Source organism: Sylvia atricapilla, chromosome 2 (genome assembly GCF_009819655.1).
Source record: "Sylvia atricapilla isolate bSylAtr1 chromosome 2, bSylAtr1.pri, whole genome shotgun sequence".
Lineage (NCBI taxonomy): Eukaryota > Metazoa > Chordata > Aves > Passeriformes > Sylviidae > Sylvia > Sylvia atricapilla.
Window position 1 is genome coordinate 41,491,280 of NC_089141.1, and position 18,709 is coordinate 41,509,988.

At 43.9% G+C, this 18,709-nt stretch overlaps 1 protein-coding gene across 1 annotated transcript in view; it reads right to left on the reverse strand.

Moving 5' to 3' along the window:
• The window catches only part of LOC136357600 (exophilin-5-like), a 37,831-nt gene extending 20,338 nt beyond the window's left edge, over positions 1–17,493 (reverse strand). Inside the window, exon 1 of the mRNA XM_066313020.1 lies at positions 17,263–17,493. Coding sequence (XP_066169117.1) covers positions 17,263–17,381 — 119 coding nt within the window. The 5' untranslated portion in view covers positions 17,382–17,493. The remainder of the gene's footprint in view (positions 1–17,262) is intronic.
• Between the last annotated feature and the right edge of the window lie 1,216 nt (positions 17,494–18,709).

Here is an 18,709-nt window from a genome sequence, read left to right on the forward strand (position 1 = left end):
AAATATTTACAGTATATCTCTACATATAATGACTTTTACAAAGTCAGTGAGACATGATACATTCACAGCAATCACATAGAAGTTTTAGTGACAGCAACATTCTACGATTTAACAAATGAGACTATGGGACCAGGTTAAGTGGATGACTCTTATGCTTGCATTATTCTCTTCCCTGAGGAAGAACATCCTTTTTCCTTGCAAGAATAAGGCAATCCATATGCATTCTAAAGCTAATTGAAAGTAAGATTAAGTTGATACAATAATCAGAATAAATAACACTCTAAATAAACCAATTTTTGAGATATTTATTCCCTCATTTAAGTAGAAGCAATAACAAGATTTTTTTTATTTTCTAGGGGTAGATAACTGACGCCCTGACAGTGAGATGTCCACTATACATTTTCCATTCAAAGGAGAAGAGTAAATTGTGAATTCAGCTAATAGATATTCATGCAACATGTTCAACAAGTTTATCACATATTCCTCTTTCCTTGATGCATAGTGATTCTGACTCTGCTCAATATGGAGGCAAATAATAATGAATATGAATGTTCTGCCACACTGAGGTGTGGCCTGAGCAAGCTACACACATGTGGCTCCAACTAAAGAAGATATTTAGTTGCAAGTTCAGGTTTTAGACCAAGAGGTCACAGGAATGAATTGTTTAGCTGGACAGAAAAGAACAAGGTACAGTTGCAAAGGAATGGGAACAATGCAAGGGACATGCGAAGTTACTTGTTTTCAAATTACATTACATAGTGTCAAAGGTATAGATGCAAATACAGCAAATCCACACCCCAACTGATTCTGATGGCAACAAAACAAGACTTCGTGCACAGCCTGGAGATCTAATACCAGTGCTTGAGCAAGGCTTTCATGTAAATCTGCCTCTTTTATCAGTGGTAAAAATCTGTGTTTAGGAATACAAATGCTCTCAGAGAACATAAGTTACTTCAGTTATCAATTTAAATAAAAACGCATCTGAAACAATACTACCACAGAACAAACTTAAACATTTAGTCTGGAAATGGTTATATTTTCATCTGGAATTTATAGAGTTCATTGCCCATAGTAGCCCCTACTGTGCATCTGGTGGCATCTGACAGGACAGGAAGGCTGGAGGGAGACATTTTTGGGAAATGAGTATTTCCTTTGAAGAAGATTACACAGCCACATGCACGAGTACTAGCCTTTCCAAATAAACTTATTACAAAGGCAAAAATGTTAATCATCGCAGAGATTACCGCACCATGGGAGTGACTAAACACCGTAAATGCACAGTGCAGCCTGGAACGCAGCCTACCACTGATGTGAAACAGAGGGGATGAACAAGGTGCTCTCAAGAGCCAACTCCGTGACCTCACTCCTGTGGCCTCACCAAAGGGGATCCAAGATACTGGGAGGAGTAAAAGCACGGAGAGAAAGGCACGAGCAGCCTGGGCAGTGGCTGCAGCCACAGCGGCTGCCCGGGAAACAACCCGTGGGCAGTTGTGCCGAAATCCCGAAGCGGAGAGCACCTGTTCGGCTCCACCCCCGCGGGCTTTCGGGAGGCAGCGGGGCCGAAGGGCGCCTCCCGCGGGAGCAGATCCGCGCCGGGATCGCCGCTCCCGGGGCCGTGCCGGCGGGCGGGGCCCTGGCGCCCCCCAGCGGCGGCCGCCGGTTCCGCCGCCGAGCGCCCGCCCGCTCCCGGGGCAGCGCCGCCACCAGAGCGCCCGCGGCCGGGAAGCGACGGGACGGACACACAGCTACTTGCTGAACACTGACGCATTCCAAAGCGAAGAGAAATACAAAAACCCCGTAAGCACTCTAACATCGACCACACCAGGCGCAGCACGAACACGCCTTACACTGAGAAAGGGAGTTAAAGTCTCGCACAAACACTGACTTCAACGCTTAAACACTGTAAAACCTTTACTGGTACATGCTTGGCATTATATGTAGTCGTCATCTGTGAATATGCTGCTTTTGAACTGTGTTGTCATGCCCAACTCATCAAATAAATCCTTTAAACTGCTTGTGCCTATTTATCTTTGCACACACACAGAGGCCCATATATAGAACTCTATCTATATAGTTATTTGAGTAACGAATAATAGTTAACGAATATGAGACACGCCATGTAGTTGCAATATGGCATGGCTATGAAGTATTTCTCCTTGGCGGAGACTCCCAGCCAAACCACATCATTTCCCTACATACCTGCTCCGTCAAGTTTTAGTGCCCCCTCACGATACAGCTGTGAGCCAGCAGGAAAGCCCATCTCCAGAAACAATTACAGCAGGAGATGGTATCTGCACTCAGTATTGCAATGAACCTGCCTCTGAGGCAGCACTATTGTTACTCGGAATACACATTATGTATTGAGACACTGCACTTCAGGAGTGTCAAAACACCTACTGCCCTCTAAGCCAAGTGCACTAATCCTGCTTCCCAGTCTGCTCCATCTATCCTTACTCCTCATTTGCCTACAGCTATTTTGTACACTTGGAGCCACTGCCTTTTGAGAGGAGACAACATCATTGTGACTGGGAAAAGTATTTATAAACTATTATGGGATTGAAGGCAAATCTATTCCCAGGATTACTTAGAGGAGACTGCTCCACAAACCAGTGCAGGCAGCAACCCTAAATGACATCACGGGCTCATTATCTTTTCCCATCTATTATTCTACACAGCATCTAAACTAATGAATCACTCAGGAGCAATTTCTTTGCACTGCTTTAAAAAACATCTCTTCCTTATTGGCACAAGGATGTTCCAGTATTTTTTACAGACATCTCCAGGGAAAAGTTAACCTAAATGTTTGTATGCTCTAGACTTTCATGTGGGCTATCATAAATACTGTCAGTAGATGTGTAGCCTCTTCTGCCACTTCCTGTTAGGATAATAAGGAGTTTTAATTGCAACTGTAAGAGGAAAGGCATTTTCCTTACCACCTTCCCTCTGAATATGAAGAGGAAAACATGTGTTCAAGGTAGTAGAAACTGGGTTGCCAAATAGGACATTTGGGGACAACACTGTTTGCAGAGGACAGAGGATTCGATCCCATTTTTGCTAAAGCACAAATTATTATTCCTGTTGAATTTAACAGAGCAGGATTTGGCCCTAAAGGACTCTTACCACACACCTCATATGAGAACAAATAGCATCTACAAAGAATGAGGAATTGCACCAGGTGAAGAATAAGCAGATCCAATTTGCTCATTTGATCAAAGCTCTCACTGTCCAAAAAGACAAGACTGAAAGGACTGCAGATCAAAATAATGTTGAAAGCATTTGATAAAAAATACAGCAGGGCAGATAACTTGCAGTAACCTGAACCAAGCTTTTCTCTTTACTCTGTTCATATTCCTTGCTTTCTTTGTCAGGAAGAAAAGGCTAGAGATGTTAAAAAACAATGCCTGAAGAACCTGTTCTTTCCTAATTTTTTTTTACTTCAATTTATCCCCTTCCAAGTGCTTTATACATTATGCTGCACTGGTGAAATGTACAACTCCATCATTTCTATGACCAGCTATTTTTCTAGAAAACTCTGGCTGTTGTCACTGTCTCAAGTAGCTTGAAAATGCTGTCCTGGGGTGACTTTATGATACTGAATTGTATCCCCATTCATCTCTTTAGCTCAGAAATAAGTTCTGCACATTCAAACTAGATCTAAGAGCAAAGGGGGAGGTGGGGGGGGGGGGGGAGAAGGAAAAGCAGTGAATTTTTTTTTTTTTGCGGCTGTATTCAAAACATAGAGATAAGTAGTGCTCTCTGAGTTCTCCGCTCTGCAGGCAGATGGGGAGTTTTCCCTTGCTGTTTTCACTCGTTTTTCTCTCGTTAGCTGAGTCCAGAAGGGGTTTTTTGGAACTGTTCAGCCATATTTTGGTCTGGGAACACCAGGGCTATCGTCCGGGGGCCCCTAAGCTGCACTGTGGCCAGGACACCAGACCCAAGCCCCAGAGAGAATGTGAGAAAGCCAAGGACACACCCATGGAAAGGACTCTTAACTGCAAAAGGGCTCTTTCTGAATTTGCCATCTCTTCAGAACAACGAGAGGTTCTATTGTCTAATATTTTCCATTCTTCTCATGATTGTGAATACTTTGCTTGTTAAAAAACCAGGTTTTTTCCACCTTTCTCAAAGGTTTACCTCTTCTCCCAAACAGGTGAGAGGAAGGGCCGCTACATTTTGCCCTTTAGGGAACACACCTTTGGTAATTCCCTTCCAAATTTGTCCCAAACCAGGATAAATGCATATGCAAGTACATTTTCTTACTTATAGTTCCTTTTAATTTTATGAAAATATTTTAAAGACATACTTCCAAGTTGTCATCTTATTTAAAAAAAAAAAAGGGGGGAGGGAAAGTATTACTGACCAAGGCAAAGGCTATCACAGCTTAAGTAATTTGAAAACAAATTATTATCTGTCATTTCCTAGAAACATATAAAAGCAATAACAACAACATTCTGGTTGCCAAGGTACCAGAGAAGCTCCTGTGGCAGGTTAATCCTTCCAGGAAGAAAAACAATGAGTCAACACACTCTTTCCTAGCACATCAGACACACAACAGGTCTGTTTTCTAAGGCTGTCTTTATTCTTAGTAGCTGGTACACTTTTACTCACGTTAAAGCCTGTTTTGTTTATTTTTCTTTCTTACTGTTGTCCGTTTAGCTAATAAAAATGAACCCAGTCAGCCTCATTATTACATGTAAGACATTATGCACAAGTAGATGAATCACAGAGGAAAAAAAGACTCCCGTGTTTTGGTTGCACAAACTACAAGACAATGTAAAAAGATCTAACTGAAAATTCACTTTTTTTAAAAAAATTGATATTTGTAATACTAAGCATTTCTGCAGTAATTCTTTGAAAAGTCAAGGTCTTCTCTATTTTGATGAACAAAATGTGTTACCAATAATGGTTGAATCTAACCTGCTAGGTCATTGCAAATCAAACGCTCAAATTTAATTTTCTCTTCCCCTGAAATAGTATTTTTTTATCAAAGTGTTCATCCTTCTGTCATTTTTGTTATTATGTATTAATTTTATAATGCCCATTAACTCACTAAGTTGCCCTCAGATGCATTTATCTGAGTATGTGACCAATAGAAGTAAAGATGTGCATGGGCAAAGAGGATGTGGCACAACAATGCAGAAGAGAGCGCGTGGGTTCAGTATTTGTTACTGACCAGGTCGCAAACAGCAATAAATATCATGGAAGGACTTTTAACTCTCCGGAACTGGCAGCAGCCCAGGCTGCGGGAGGGAGAGTCCCCTAGTGGTGACACCACTGCATGGAAAGGAGCGACGGGAGGGCCAAGAAATGCCCTGAACTGTACGGCATATGTTTTCAATTCCACTTTAATGGTCACATGACGTTGCCAGCTCATAATTATCCTTAAATATTTAGATTCCAGTAATCTGCAAAACCAAGATACAGAAGGCAGAAGAAAGTGAAAGGGGAAGTAATCTCCTCTAGTTTTTCCTCCCAGACTGTACATTTAATAGGCAGAAGTACTCAAAACAGAAAGTTACCACTTCTGCACATGAATTTGATATGCAGCCTGAAGTATCCTTTCAAGTAGGGCTACATAAACAGATATCTGCAATCAGAAATATAGTTTTGTCCTTAGAACACTTTTCTGAGAATAGGTATCAGATTCACACATTAAGGCCTGCTGTGTGTGTCAGGAATACGGTCAGGGAATATGTGAGTTAAAGGCAGAACATCTTTTCTGCTCTTACTAAAGTTCTACCTTGTATACTCATAGGGAAAACCCTTCTATTTCTCCCTCTCCTCTTCTTAATTAAAAAGCAGAATAAATCACAAAATCTGACATATTACACAATCTCCATTCAACAAATTTATTCTTTTAAATTAGAGCTGATCTCCTGCTTTGAGATAGCCTAATCCAGTAGCATTGTGGGCATTCATTACACACAGTCTAAAGACAGACTATGAGCATACACGAAACATTGGACTCCCAATGGACATCGAATACTTCTACTCTGCCAGTCACAATGACTTTTGTGTATACAATTCTTTAATGTCAGCACCGTCTGTACAGTGACCAGAAGTTACCTCTGTTTTCTCCAAAACATTAACTTCTCATTTTAAACTATGTGACTGACTTACTGACTTACACTAGCTGCTGTTTTCCTTCATCAAGTCCAACACTCCTTTCCCCTTGAAGCTTTTGTCTGCTTTCCTGAGCAAGAGCATAGAAGGACACTTTCCTTTGAAATGGAAAACTAGGAAATGTTGTAAGGGTAAGAACAAAGGTTAATTCTCATGGTGACTACATAACTCCTCTCTGTTCTGGCAGCTCTGGGATCAGAAGCTCTCAGTTAAAGCTCTGAAATCAGAAGCTCAATGACTGTCTTCAAAAAGTTAAGTTTTCAAAACAGAGCATTGGAAACTGAGATCACAAGGTGATTAATCATACATCTCAAGGTGTAACAATGCCTCAAAACATTACTTTTAACATGAAACTATTTATTTAGCAGCTACCCCGGGTTATAGGGAAAACATCATTTCAGCCCTGCTGGAACAGGGGTCTGTAAGTAGAGAAGTAAGAGAAGTCTGTAAGTACAGATCCTTTAACGGTTAAACATACTCAGAAAATGAAAGCTTTTAGTCCTTTGGGCAGCTGGTCACTAAGAGCAAATGAGGTGGAATATCACTAGGAATGTTACAGCTGTTGGTGGCTCTCCAGCTTGGGCTGACTCTCCGCCCTTCTTTTCACAGAGCACGCAAAGCAGGGGAAAGCTCCGTTCTGTGAATTTTTTATCAATTAGTTACAATGTCTCTGTAGGTTACAAACCACAGTCTAGAAAAAAGTGTGTTACTTTACTATGCTGTTAATACTTGCAGCTACCTACCAACATAATATGGTAATAACAAAACAAACCCATGATGCAACGGAAAGAAAAGCCACCTACCATCTTTCAAGTGTCTCACATAGCTTCTGAATGGTAGTAATTAATGTCTCTAATGAGATTACTTCATTAATAGGAATTTCTATTAATATTAATACATGCTAATAGAGGCAACAGATAAAATTCTCCATGTAAAGATTCTGATTTATTTGCAGTCATAGAGGTAGTTTTATCTAACAAAAACACTGCATGGCAAGTATAAGTTTTGAGCTCCTGAATGTCTGTCCTGGAAATCTTACATGGAAATGTAAGATGTATACCACAGGTACCACATGACAGGTTGAAAGGCTGAGGATCAGGTCTCTCAATAAATCTGAAGCTAATGATTAACAGCAGACATATTTACTCTGCCAGGGTAGAGCTGCTAGTTGATTACAATCAACTTTTATAAATACTGAAAGCATGCAAAGAGACAGTCATCTATTGCAAGTAGTTTACAGCTCAGTCATGTATTGTATAGTTAACTGCCTTACAAAGGCATACAATGCAGACACTATTCTTCATGTTGCTTGACTTTATGCAAAACCTTTCCTAACAAACAATATCAGACCACCCCCCCCCCAAAAAAAAAAAAAAAAAAACCAAACAAGAAACAAAACACAGGCCAGGTGAGGACTCTGAAAAAGGTGAATTGTTTTCAAATTAAGAGCAAATCTTCACCTCTAGAAGCAGGTTTGTGTATGATGGCCCATGGGTCTGGACAGAGTTCTGAAATTGAGAGGCTCCAAACAGGCTTTGACATTTGCTTGCACAGTTCTAAGCCTGAAGCCTAGGGCTCTCAAAATACACCTTTGCAGTCTCAGATAATTGTGCAGAGTCTCACATCGAGCAGAGTTTACAGTTCTGGACAACAGAAGTAAGACAGGTCAGTGTACCTGCACACAGTTTATGTGTTACTGTAACACTACAGAAGCCTCATTTACATTGCTTTAAAGTAAGGAAAGAGGTCATAAGAATTAATGAAAGCTTTAAAAGTTGACACAGTGAGTGTTTTTCATCTGGAAATGTAATGCTTATATATATATGTATGTAATATATACTTGCACAGAGGTCCTCTGCTTTAGTACCTTAGACTCTCATAATTTATCACAATTCTTCCACTGGAAATTGAAATATTATAGTATAATAATACTTTAAAGTATTATATTTACATGTGTATAATTTTACATATATTAAAGAACACACAAATATACACATATAAATAGATATTTAAGAACACACAAGTCTATAATTGAGACGGAGACTGAAGAACATGCCAGACACACTGCTGCAACTTTTCCTGACTGCAGCCTTCTGTACTCAGACCCCTACTGATCTAAAAATCCAAAGACATGGCAAGCAGAAGTGTTACAGTTACTTAATTATTCCAATAACAAAGTAAATTCTATGTAATTTATGTGCTATAAAGCATAAACATACTGTACTTTTTATAATTTACTCTCAGCTTTTGTGGTTTTGATGTGTTTGTTCACAATTAATATGGTACCAGCATATGAATTTCTTTATTTCTGACATAAGACTGAGAAAATGTTTCAGTTAGGAGCTTAAAATGCAGACATTTAAATACAGCTTATTATAGTTAACAGTGTAAACATAATAATTCAGCTGCAAAGAAGGATTAGAAATACATTTCATGTGAACTTTTAGAAGCACATCCTCAGAACAAATCCTATCTTTCCCTACCTTTTTTAAGGAATTTCTAGCATTATATACTTAAGTAGTGATTTTTTCAGACTGTAAGCTCCAAGGAAATAAGTAATTTTTCAATTTAAAACAAGTACAGGAAAGACCAGACTGAGGTCAGGCCTTAGTTTACATACCCCTGTGTGAAATTTCTGGAGCAGAAAAGAAAATGAAGTCTCTGTGCCCAAAATTCAAAACTCAAAAGAAAAATGATTATAAAGATAATTAAATTCAGTATACACAAACCAATGACAAAGCACAAATTCACAAGAAGAAAAGGAGATGGACACACACAACAATTTTCAAACGCTATCAGAACAGGATCTGATGGAAACCAGTGAACATTAGCTGGAGTCCTGACACCCAGCCCAAGTAGCTTTGCTCCCAGCTGTTAGCCAGGCCGAGCCATGTCTGAGGGAGGTGCAAGTGCTGCATGGCTGGCATGGATGGAGGAGTTAGAAGTACATCAGGGACCAAATCCAGCAAAACTCCAGCGCCTTGGGCTTCGCTACGAAAGCAGGTACTGCAGTCTTTGACAGGCCTGTGACACACATAACCTGAGCACAGCACCGGAGTAAAGCTGTGCTAGTACACACGGGGAGACAGACAGCCACTCTGAACATGAATCAGATGTGTTTCTGTGAAACAGTTTTTTTAATTACTGGCATAACCAACTTATTATTTCTGAAATACATGCAAGGAGTTGAAGGGGTTGGGACACAGTGTGTAGAAGCTCTCAGCATGAGAAAATCATTTTCTTCTCATGCAGTCACATCAATGACTCTCTGCTCACTTATTATAGAAAGCTGTCTTCTTTTACCTAATGACTATTTCCAATTCCAGCTAATGTCAACTATTAATTTAGCTTCTGCACTTGAATTGTGGAGGAGACAGAAGGTGTTGAGAATATAGAGACATCACTATTGGAGAAGTCAGACCTGGGAAGTGTGCACACTTCCTACAAGGTGCGGGAGACTGCAATTGGGTCACAAGTCCATGGAAAACCTAAAAAAATTGGACTGTTCTGCATTAGCTATTCCAGAATAACTCCCCATATTGACTGTCTACTAAACAGTTAGTGCTTGCTTGCCCTGCTGTGTCCGACCCATTTATTCCTGAAGCCTGGTCAATTTATCTATATAGACAGAGTTCAATAAATTCTACTTTTACCATTAAGCTTGGACATGGAAAACGTCTGCCTGTGACTTAGCAGTAAGTCTTTGCTTAAATCTCATCAATTTCAACACCATCTTACTTTTGGCAGCCCTAGTGACATCAGAAAGTGAGTTCAATAATAACAGTAACAATAACAATAAATCCTTGTGATTTTCACTTTTACACTGTTTGGTCACTTGAAAATGCAACCATTAGTCTCAATAGTCTGAAAGACCTGGCACAAGGCCTGCGTTTGAATGAGCACAGGTGAAAGTGCCCTGAGAATGTCCTTCCCACTCCAGTGGGTTTGGCTGCCTGGCCCCTGCACCAGCTTGGGAAGGGCAGAGCTGGGTGTCCTTAGGGAAAGGTGTCCTGAAGACAACAGCCATAGGCCCCAGCGAGGGCGAGCCCTCCTTCCCCGAGGAGCTGTGTTTAAATGGAGGCTGTCCCACCGGGCCGCTCCACTTACAGCCCCAGGTGTGTTCCCAGCTGTGTCTGTGCCTGGCCTCTGCCTGAGCCCCGGGCTGACACCCAGCTTGGCCTGCCTGGCCATCACGGGCCCATGGCTGACCCCGCCACTGCTGCCATGACCCTGACATGACTCCTTGGCTTGACTCCTGCGCCCCCATTCCGGCCCTGCGCCTCCATTCCGGCCCTGCGCCCCCATTCCGGCCCTGCGCCCCCATTCCAGCCCTGCGCCCCCATTCCAGCCCTGCGCCTCCATTCCGGCCTTGCGCCCCCATTCCGGCCCTGCGTTCCCATTCCGGCCCTGCACCCCCATTCCGGCCCTGCGCCCCCATTCCGGCCCTGCGTTCCCATTCCGGCCCTACGCCCCCATTCCGGCCCTGCGCCCCCATTCCGGCCCTGCGCCACCATTCCGGCCCGGCCCCGTGCCCACCAGACTGTGGCGGACCCGGCTGCCCTCAGCAGGCCTGAGGCCAACCCTGGCTCAGCCCCACAGCCCGGCCCTGGCCCGGCCACTCCCCACAGCCATTGCCGGCCATTGTCACCGGGACAGCCGCTGGTGCCCGGCCCTGCCCTGCCAGCCCTGTGGGGAGGCACCACGGGGAGCCTCCCCGGCCTCAATACCCTGAAAAGAGAAACACGTTCAGTGCCCCTGCAGACAGGCTCTTCCAAATGTTACACACCTCAGAAGGTTCTTCCCTCTGCCACCGCACACAGCAAAGGAAACCCCCTGCCCTCAAGCACCAAGCGCAAATCTTTAGAGGAAAGGATTGACACTGAAAGCACTATGAAAGGACAAGACCAACAAGCTGGCGGCAAGGGTCCAGACTCTCCTCTGGGGATATAAAACTGGAGTTGCATCACAGACTTTGGTCTAGTTAGCCCAGATGGACAGAGTAAAAACCAACAGAGAAAATGGCACACACAGTGCCTACCCACCCTGGCTATTTCTATGGCTCTTTCTCACCTGTGTGAAGCCCCAGTCCATGAATCTAGACCCCACCACACAATAGGACTATTAAAAAACACAATGAGGAAAAAACTTGATACGCAACTTGATATACAATTGGTAAGTTGCATTTCATTACAGTACCCCCACTCAACCAAGGGAAGTCCCAAAATGGGATTCTTATGGTAGTAATTATTTACCAAACCAAGTAAAGGTTTTTAAATCCCAATCTTCCCTCCCATTTATGCTTCTATTGGCAGTTCTTTAGCATATTAGCCCTTCAGGGCTTCAAGGACCTATTTTCATTAGTGTTTACAAACCACTAAACAGGCCGGTGGCACAGTATCAGTGGTAAGTAATAATAGTATCTCCTCCACAAACAAGACACAATAGAACACTTGCGCCCTGAAACATTCCTGGGTGGAGTATCTCTTAGGAAAGAATTTCTTTATTAATGCTTTGTTCAGGGAGGGAGCTCCACTGTAAAAATATACCCAAGTAATGCTGTCCTGGTATCCTGTCTGCTCTCCTCACCCAAGCTGCTCATGTATTTTGGAAATGATTTTAAAAATTCTTTGTAATTATGAGGAGTTGAGCCCCAAATCTAGATCTCTAACCCAAGAAGTTATTCTTGGTCTCCCAGAAGGTAAACAGGATTGTTTTTGTGAATATGACAAAATAAAGCCTGCAATGGCAGACCCCTCAAACTGTACGCAAGATAATATAATTGACACAACAAGTATGAATATGCTCAAATACAGACAAAACTGAGTATGTCTGCACTTCTGCAACAAATGTCTTCCCAAAATAAGGTGAAAAAATATGTTTCCAACACAGGATTTTATTCCCACCTTCTATTGCCAGACCTGTGAGAGCAAATGTCGGTCAAGAGAAGGCAGTAAGGAATTACTTGCAACAAATGAACTCAGTAAATGATCTGCCGTGAGGCAGTATGAACAGCTGTGTGCTGTAACAAGTAACTACGTCCAAATGATTTATTGTAGAGACTGTCTAGAACAGTCTAACAAGGGGATTCATCTTTCCCACAACACTCAAATGTTGTTAATGGGTCAGCAAGAGTGGAGCACTGAGTGGTGCTGACTGTACCTTCCAATTAATTTCATCTGCTTTTCATCTTCAAATTTGAGGGTAAATTAAAATAAACCTTTGTTTTGCTTGCTGCCATCTATTCTCATTGTCATCTGCAAAATAAATCTATTAAAACCTCCCCCCAAAACCATAAACAAACCTGGAAAAGAGCAAAACAAATAAAAAACCAAATGGAATGAGTGCTATCTTCTCCTAAAAGCTCAATTTCCCTTTCTTCTTTTTTCAGTTCCTATTCACAGACAGTGGCTGATGTGCCAGATATGTTCTAGAGCTGGAAATTTTTTTTTTTGCCATTCTTCCTACTGAAAAAGAAGGAAAAAATTCCTTAAATAATACATGCATAGTTAGTTCTCAAAACACGATCTAGAGAGTAAATTGCTGTTAGTGGATGTAGGTTCATTTCCCCATTCTGTGGCTCAGTGTCTCAATAGTATTATTTTCAATATCTCATTTGAAAGTGAAAATAACAGTATTCCCTTTTTCTCAAGGATTAATAAAAATAAAATAGCACAAGACTATAGCATGCAGTTGTAATAGGAACATTACATAAAACAGCCAAATCTCCTAAATAAAATTATTTAAGAATACAGAGCTTTTGTGCCCTTTTATATGCATTTTATATTTATCCACAGGTCTTCTACCCTGCCTTCCAACTGTTCATTTTTTTGGACAACCTGCAACTGTACCAGCTACCTGCTCCCATGCCACAACCCCCTACCTGCTGCCTCTTTTAAATAGCTGGCTCCATGTCTCCTGGCTTTTCTCATCACAGCTGCTTTCTCTGGGCCTTGATGCAGTTCCAGGGGTGGAGGTGCATCTCAACACCCAGTGCTCAGACACTATGAGACATCAGAGACCCAAAGCTGACTGGAATGACACCTGCTTGGGCACTGTCTGCCTCTCCACACTCTGCAGAGGGAGGAGCTGCCTTGGAGATAAAAGGCATTAGCTCCACCTCTGTATCCCAGAGTTTCATGCCCTAAATGCTGCTGAGACTTCCTACAAGGACTGCCAGTTCCTCTGCTACCTGTCAGGCTCTGATGTGCTGTCCTGAAGAGATAGAAAGCAGTCAGCTCTCTTCACCCTGCCCATTTGCTTCATCAACAGAGGACAGAAAAGAGAAGCACCTACAGGTTTGTTTAGCCTTTGGGACCTGGAGCTCTCTGTGCAAATATTAGCTGTCAGTTCTTTTTTTCATTTCTGTCCCCAGCAGCCGCAGAACAAAGCTTTAAGAAGATGAGCTGAGTGCAGTCTGAAGTCATGAAACCGTAAGCCAAATAGTATTTTGAATGTTTTTATGTTGTGATTTGCAGGCCTATTTCTTTATATACAGAAAGCTTATCTGTGGTATTAATAACTGCAAACTCAGTAACAATAACTCATTGTGTTCTTATGGAAACTGAATTGTTTGGGAGCCATCCAAACATGATACTTCACTGTGACATGTCTTCTCCTGGGCATCTAATTGTAACTGAAATACTTGTGACAAGGGACCTCCTTCCACAAGCATCTGTAAAATCATCAGTTTCATTAACCAGGCTTATTAAATAGCACTTCATTAGTTAGGTTGGAATTCTGCCTTAATACGGCAAATACTATTATGGAACAATTCAGATATATTGATATAAAAACGCTAAATTCCAACCCTCTTCCATGCTAAATCTTATGATAAAGGAAAATTACTTCGAATTGGTATTATGAATGAAATAGACTGGATGAGCAAAGAAATCTGAAGACAATTGTTACCTGAGTTCATAACTAATAAGGGTTTTTTTTTCTTTTAAATTGTTAATTACGTGATTATATAAATATGTGATGTATACAGCAATGAGCAGCTATACCAAAGCTGACTGATGCTGCTTCTCTGAACTTGTTTCAAGAAGGAGGCAGGCATGGCTGGTTCGTGGTGGCTGCTCAAAGGTACTGCTGAGAGGAGCCACGAGAGGGCACTGGGAGGAGAGAACAGGCCAAAAATGCAGTCCTGGGAACCAGCAGGCCAGGACACAGCAAGAGCTCTGCTCCCTGCCCTGCAAGAACAAATTAGGGTCAACAGGACATACGGTTCGCTTCCGTATAAAAGCTATACTGAGAGGTGTCCCAGGCCAGGCTTAGAGGTTTGAAGGCTGCCAAGAGAGCCAAGAAAGGGCCAATGGTACCCAGAGAATGTGCTGGGGCATCAGCAGCAATAGGAGGGGAAGCACCAAGCAGAGCTGAGAACAAACACAAATGTGTACAACTAACAACCTAACTCACACATTCCTGCTCTACACAAAGGCTACAGAGAAAGAGAGAGGTTGTATAAAGCAAACTTTCCCCAGAAAATATCCCCCTTGTACACTTCATTTCACAAAGGCATGGGCTGTCTGGATGAAGAGAGATCCAGTTCTACCTAGTGTAGGTGAGCAACAAGAAAAGAAAAGAAAAAAAAAAGCATTTGTCAGAAAACAACTGCAAGCTCAACACATTTGAGGAAGTCACAGTAAACCACAGGGAAAGTCAGAATTAATATTTTGATTTTATTTCTTATTTCATCTTTCAAAATTAACTGGTGTTAACATTTTCCAGTATAACAAATGTAGCTTGTTCCTGCTTTTTGGATTCTAGAATTATATCAGGAAATGAATTTCAATTTTTCACTGATGTTTTAAGAGACTGGCAGACAGCTATGTGTTTGCTTGTATGACATCAAACAGTATGGACAAGATCAGTGCAGCCATTACTGACTTTGGTCTGCCAGTAAATGCTTCATTCCCTCTGTCAATCCAGTCTGGACTGGTGTAAAAAGGAACATGCTATAAATGGTCATACAGATGGTCACCAAAAACACATTACCAATTTATTACTGACAACTGTTAGTTATTGATTTGCTCCCTGGCCCTGCCCAGCTCCATCCAACCAGCTCTTTCCAAAACCATGCTCAAGAGCAGTTTCAAGGGCAACTCACTTTATCAACTTCGTGAGTGTCTTAATGAAATCATTCCTTCCATTCCACAGTGTCTCCTATATTCCTTGTTTTATTCACAGCATCAGTCAAATAGCTTCAAAATCACACTTTGAAAATATCTCAGGAGTGGGCTGCCACAGTTCTCAGGCATCCTTTTAAAACTTTTACACTGAAAAAAAAAAGTCTACGAAGTTAATTATCAAAATAATACTAGTAAAAATAACAAGGAGAGAGGCAAAGGGGAACAAATGCAATTTTGTTTAAAGCCTCTGAAGCTCACTGTGGTCATATAGGAACTGCAAGATTTGGCCCTCCAGGGTGATCACTATTATTACTTTGATTACAGTAGCGCAGGGCAACACCATGCAGACTGGAACCTGTCTGTTCCTGATGGGAGTCTTCTGGCCTGAAGAGATTACAGTCTAAATAAGACCAGGTAGACAAGTGGAGTAAGAAAGAAAGTACTTTTATTAGGTCCAGGAGAGATTAGGAAACTTGCCCAAGGACACATACCTTTGACAGATCCAGGGTTTAACCTATATTTCCAGTATGGTGCCTTGGTCATGAACACTTTCCCTACCTTCTGCTCAACTTGTGAATGCTTCTTCAGCTGAGTTTTAAACACACTACATCTCAGTAAAGCATTACCAGAAATATCCTGTTATACCATGTTTATATTGACAGCTTTCACATGGAGAACATTTTCTATCGACAAAGTCCTAAATGAACAGATGAAGAAACAAACACAAATTTGGGGGCAGGTGAAAGCTTTGAGCTCAAAAAGCAGGCTACTGCTTCACAAGGCTCTCTACAGCACTGGAAGTTTGAAGGCATTTGCTTCAGCTTTAGTCCCAAAATCTTCAGAGTTTTAAACTTATTCCAGCTATGTAATTTCATATATCCAGCAAAGTATTTCTCCTTTTGGGAGGGTAATAGTAAGAGATACGGAACAGAAATTATACAGAAAAGTAATACCAAATTATGGAAGAAAGAAATTGCGAAACTTGTGTGTGGTGTGTGGTTCACACGCCACAGAAAACCAAGACAAGTTTTAGATGTAAGTCATTGTTGACACATAATATTTAACCATGCTCATCATAAAATCCACTTTACTGAAATAAAAAATACACGGTACAAAAATCCACTTGACGCAAATGTTACTCATTAACATTCCCTCTGTATCTTACATGAAAGCATTCCTTGTGAAAAGTGCCTACTTGCAAATCTGAGAGGACACTGCCTCTCACTTCACAATGTGCCAAAAGTCATACCTGCAGGAAGATATTATAACCTTTAGTAATAAACGGCTCATTTCCCAGCATAATTTCTATTAATTCCTCGACCTTTGCTTTCACTATCAATATAAATGATTGCACAAACGGGAAATACGAGCTAGAAGCAAGGTCGAGGTGTCCCATATTCTGATAAAGCAGGGAGAATTCAATCAAGTCACTTTCAAAAGTCTTGTGAACTACCTTTCAGGCAGGTGAGTGCCTGGCTTTGTTTCCAAAAGCTGCCAGGATCGACTCAAAAGCCGCAGAGCTGCCACGTTTCCCTGCAAGGTCCAGCACAACTTCCCCGTCGCCGAGGTCTCCCGGGTACCGGTGTTTAGCCCACACCCCATGCCAGCGGCACGGTGAAGCACAGAAGCGGCCGCCTCCTCCTCCCCGGGGAAGGAGAGGTGCCACGGGGAGCCGCAGCCGTGATTCAGCCGTCTCTGTCACAACACGCATTTCCCAAACGTCCCGATGCTTCAGGTGCCCGGCCGGCCGGCTCCGGCGGCAGCCAGCGCTGGCGGGAGGCACTGGCGCTCCCCGATGCCCCGGCAGGACCGCCGGGAGCCGAGCTCTCGCTGCCGCACAGCCCCGCACCGCCCTGGCCGGCGCACACCCGTCCCCGCGGGGCGCCCACCCCCAACCCCTTTTCCGCTCTCCCCGTCGGGCCGAGCGTGTCTCCGCGCCGCCGGGCTGGGGCCGTGCGCCCTCCGCAAACCCCGCCGTGGGCACCGACAGGACGGGGGTGAAAGTCGGTACCTGACTCTGTCCTTCTCTGCCCGCCGGAGCTCCGCGTCCCTCTGCAGCACCTGGAAAATCGCCCTGGCTTCCTCCTCGTTCAGAAAGCTGAGATCTGGCCCCTGGGGCGCTGCGGTCATGGCTTGGCTTATCGGCGGGCGGGCGGGCGGAGGCGGGCGGGCAGCGCTGACCCCCGCCGAGCGGGCAGCCGCACCGGCATGGCCGGACGCCGGGCGGACCGCGCACGCCGCCACCGCGGGACCCGCGTGTCCCTGAACGGCGACAGCCGGGCGGCCACCGCTCGGAACCGCCCTGGTTCGGGCTGGGCAACTCGCCGCCGAGCGATCGCAGCGCAGCCCGGCGGGGCGGGGCGGGGCGGGGCAGGGCAGGGCAGGGAGGAGAGGCGGCGCCGCCGTCGGGGCCGGAGCCGGAACCGGAGTCGGAACCGAAGTCGGTGTTGGAGCTGGAGTTGCCGCTCGCCCCAAGCTCGTGTCCTGCCGCTGCTGAGTCGGGCGATGCGCTGAGCGCTCGGCGCCGTGTTTGCTTTGGCGCTGCCCGAGGAGCACACGCCCAGACAGAGTGGGGGCCGCTGCGGTTCCCCCATGGCGCTGACGGCGCAGTTCCCGCCGGGCAAACCCCGCCACATCTCTGCCCGCTTCCCCGCGGCAGCCGAGTGCGGCCCCACCGCTCCGCCCGGCCGCCGCTCAGCCCCCGGCAGCCCCTCCGAGGAGCACGGCGCGTCCCGCCGCTGCAGGAGGACATGCCCGTCGTTTTGCGGTGTGGCTGCAAAGCGGCAACTTTTCCACTAGGGAACAACGGGACAGTGGTTCCTATTTACTGTCCTTCAAGGCTTTCCTGAAGAAATAGTAAGAACTATTTTTGTTCTTGACCTGGGAGTTATAATCACATCTCGGAAGTAATTTCGTCCTGATTCCATTCTGTCAGCTCTGTGTTGGTGGGAGCACCACGAATTGCTGTGTCTTTCCAACGTATGTGTCTGACTAGTTCGCTGTATTCGTTGAAAACTTTGTAAAATGTCCTTTGAATTTTTTTTCCATCAAAAATTAGCTTTATTCAGGGCTGAACTGCAGATGGAGAGGGAAAATTATGATTTAATTATTTCAGGCTGAGAAAGTTGGGGGTCTCCAGCATGGAAGAGAAGATTTGTTGTGGAGACCTTGTAGCAACCGTTCAATATCTGAAAAGGGCCTACAGGGAAGCCAGACAGGGACTCTAACTTAGGAACTGGGGTGGTAGGACAAGGAGTAATGGGTACAAACTGAAAGAGGTGAAATTTAGGTTAGGAATTAGGAAGAATATTTTTTTACTATGAGGGTGGTAAGACACTGGAACAGGTTCCCCAGGGAGGCTGTGGATGCCCCAGCCCTGGCAGTGTTCAAGGCCAGGTTGGACAAGGCCTTGAGCTATCTCATCTAGTGGGAGGCATCCCTGCCCATGGCTAGGGGGA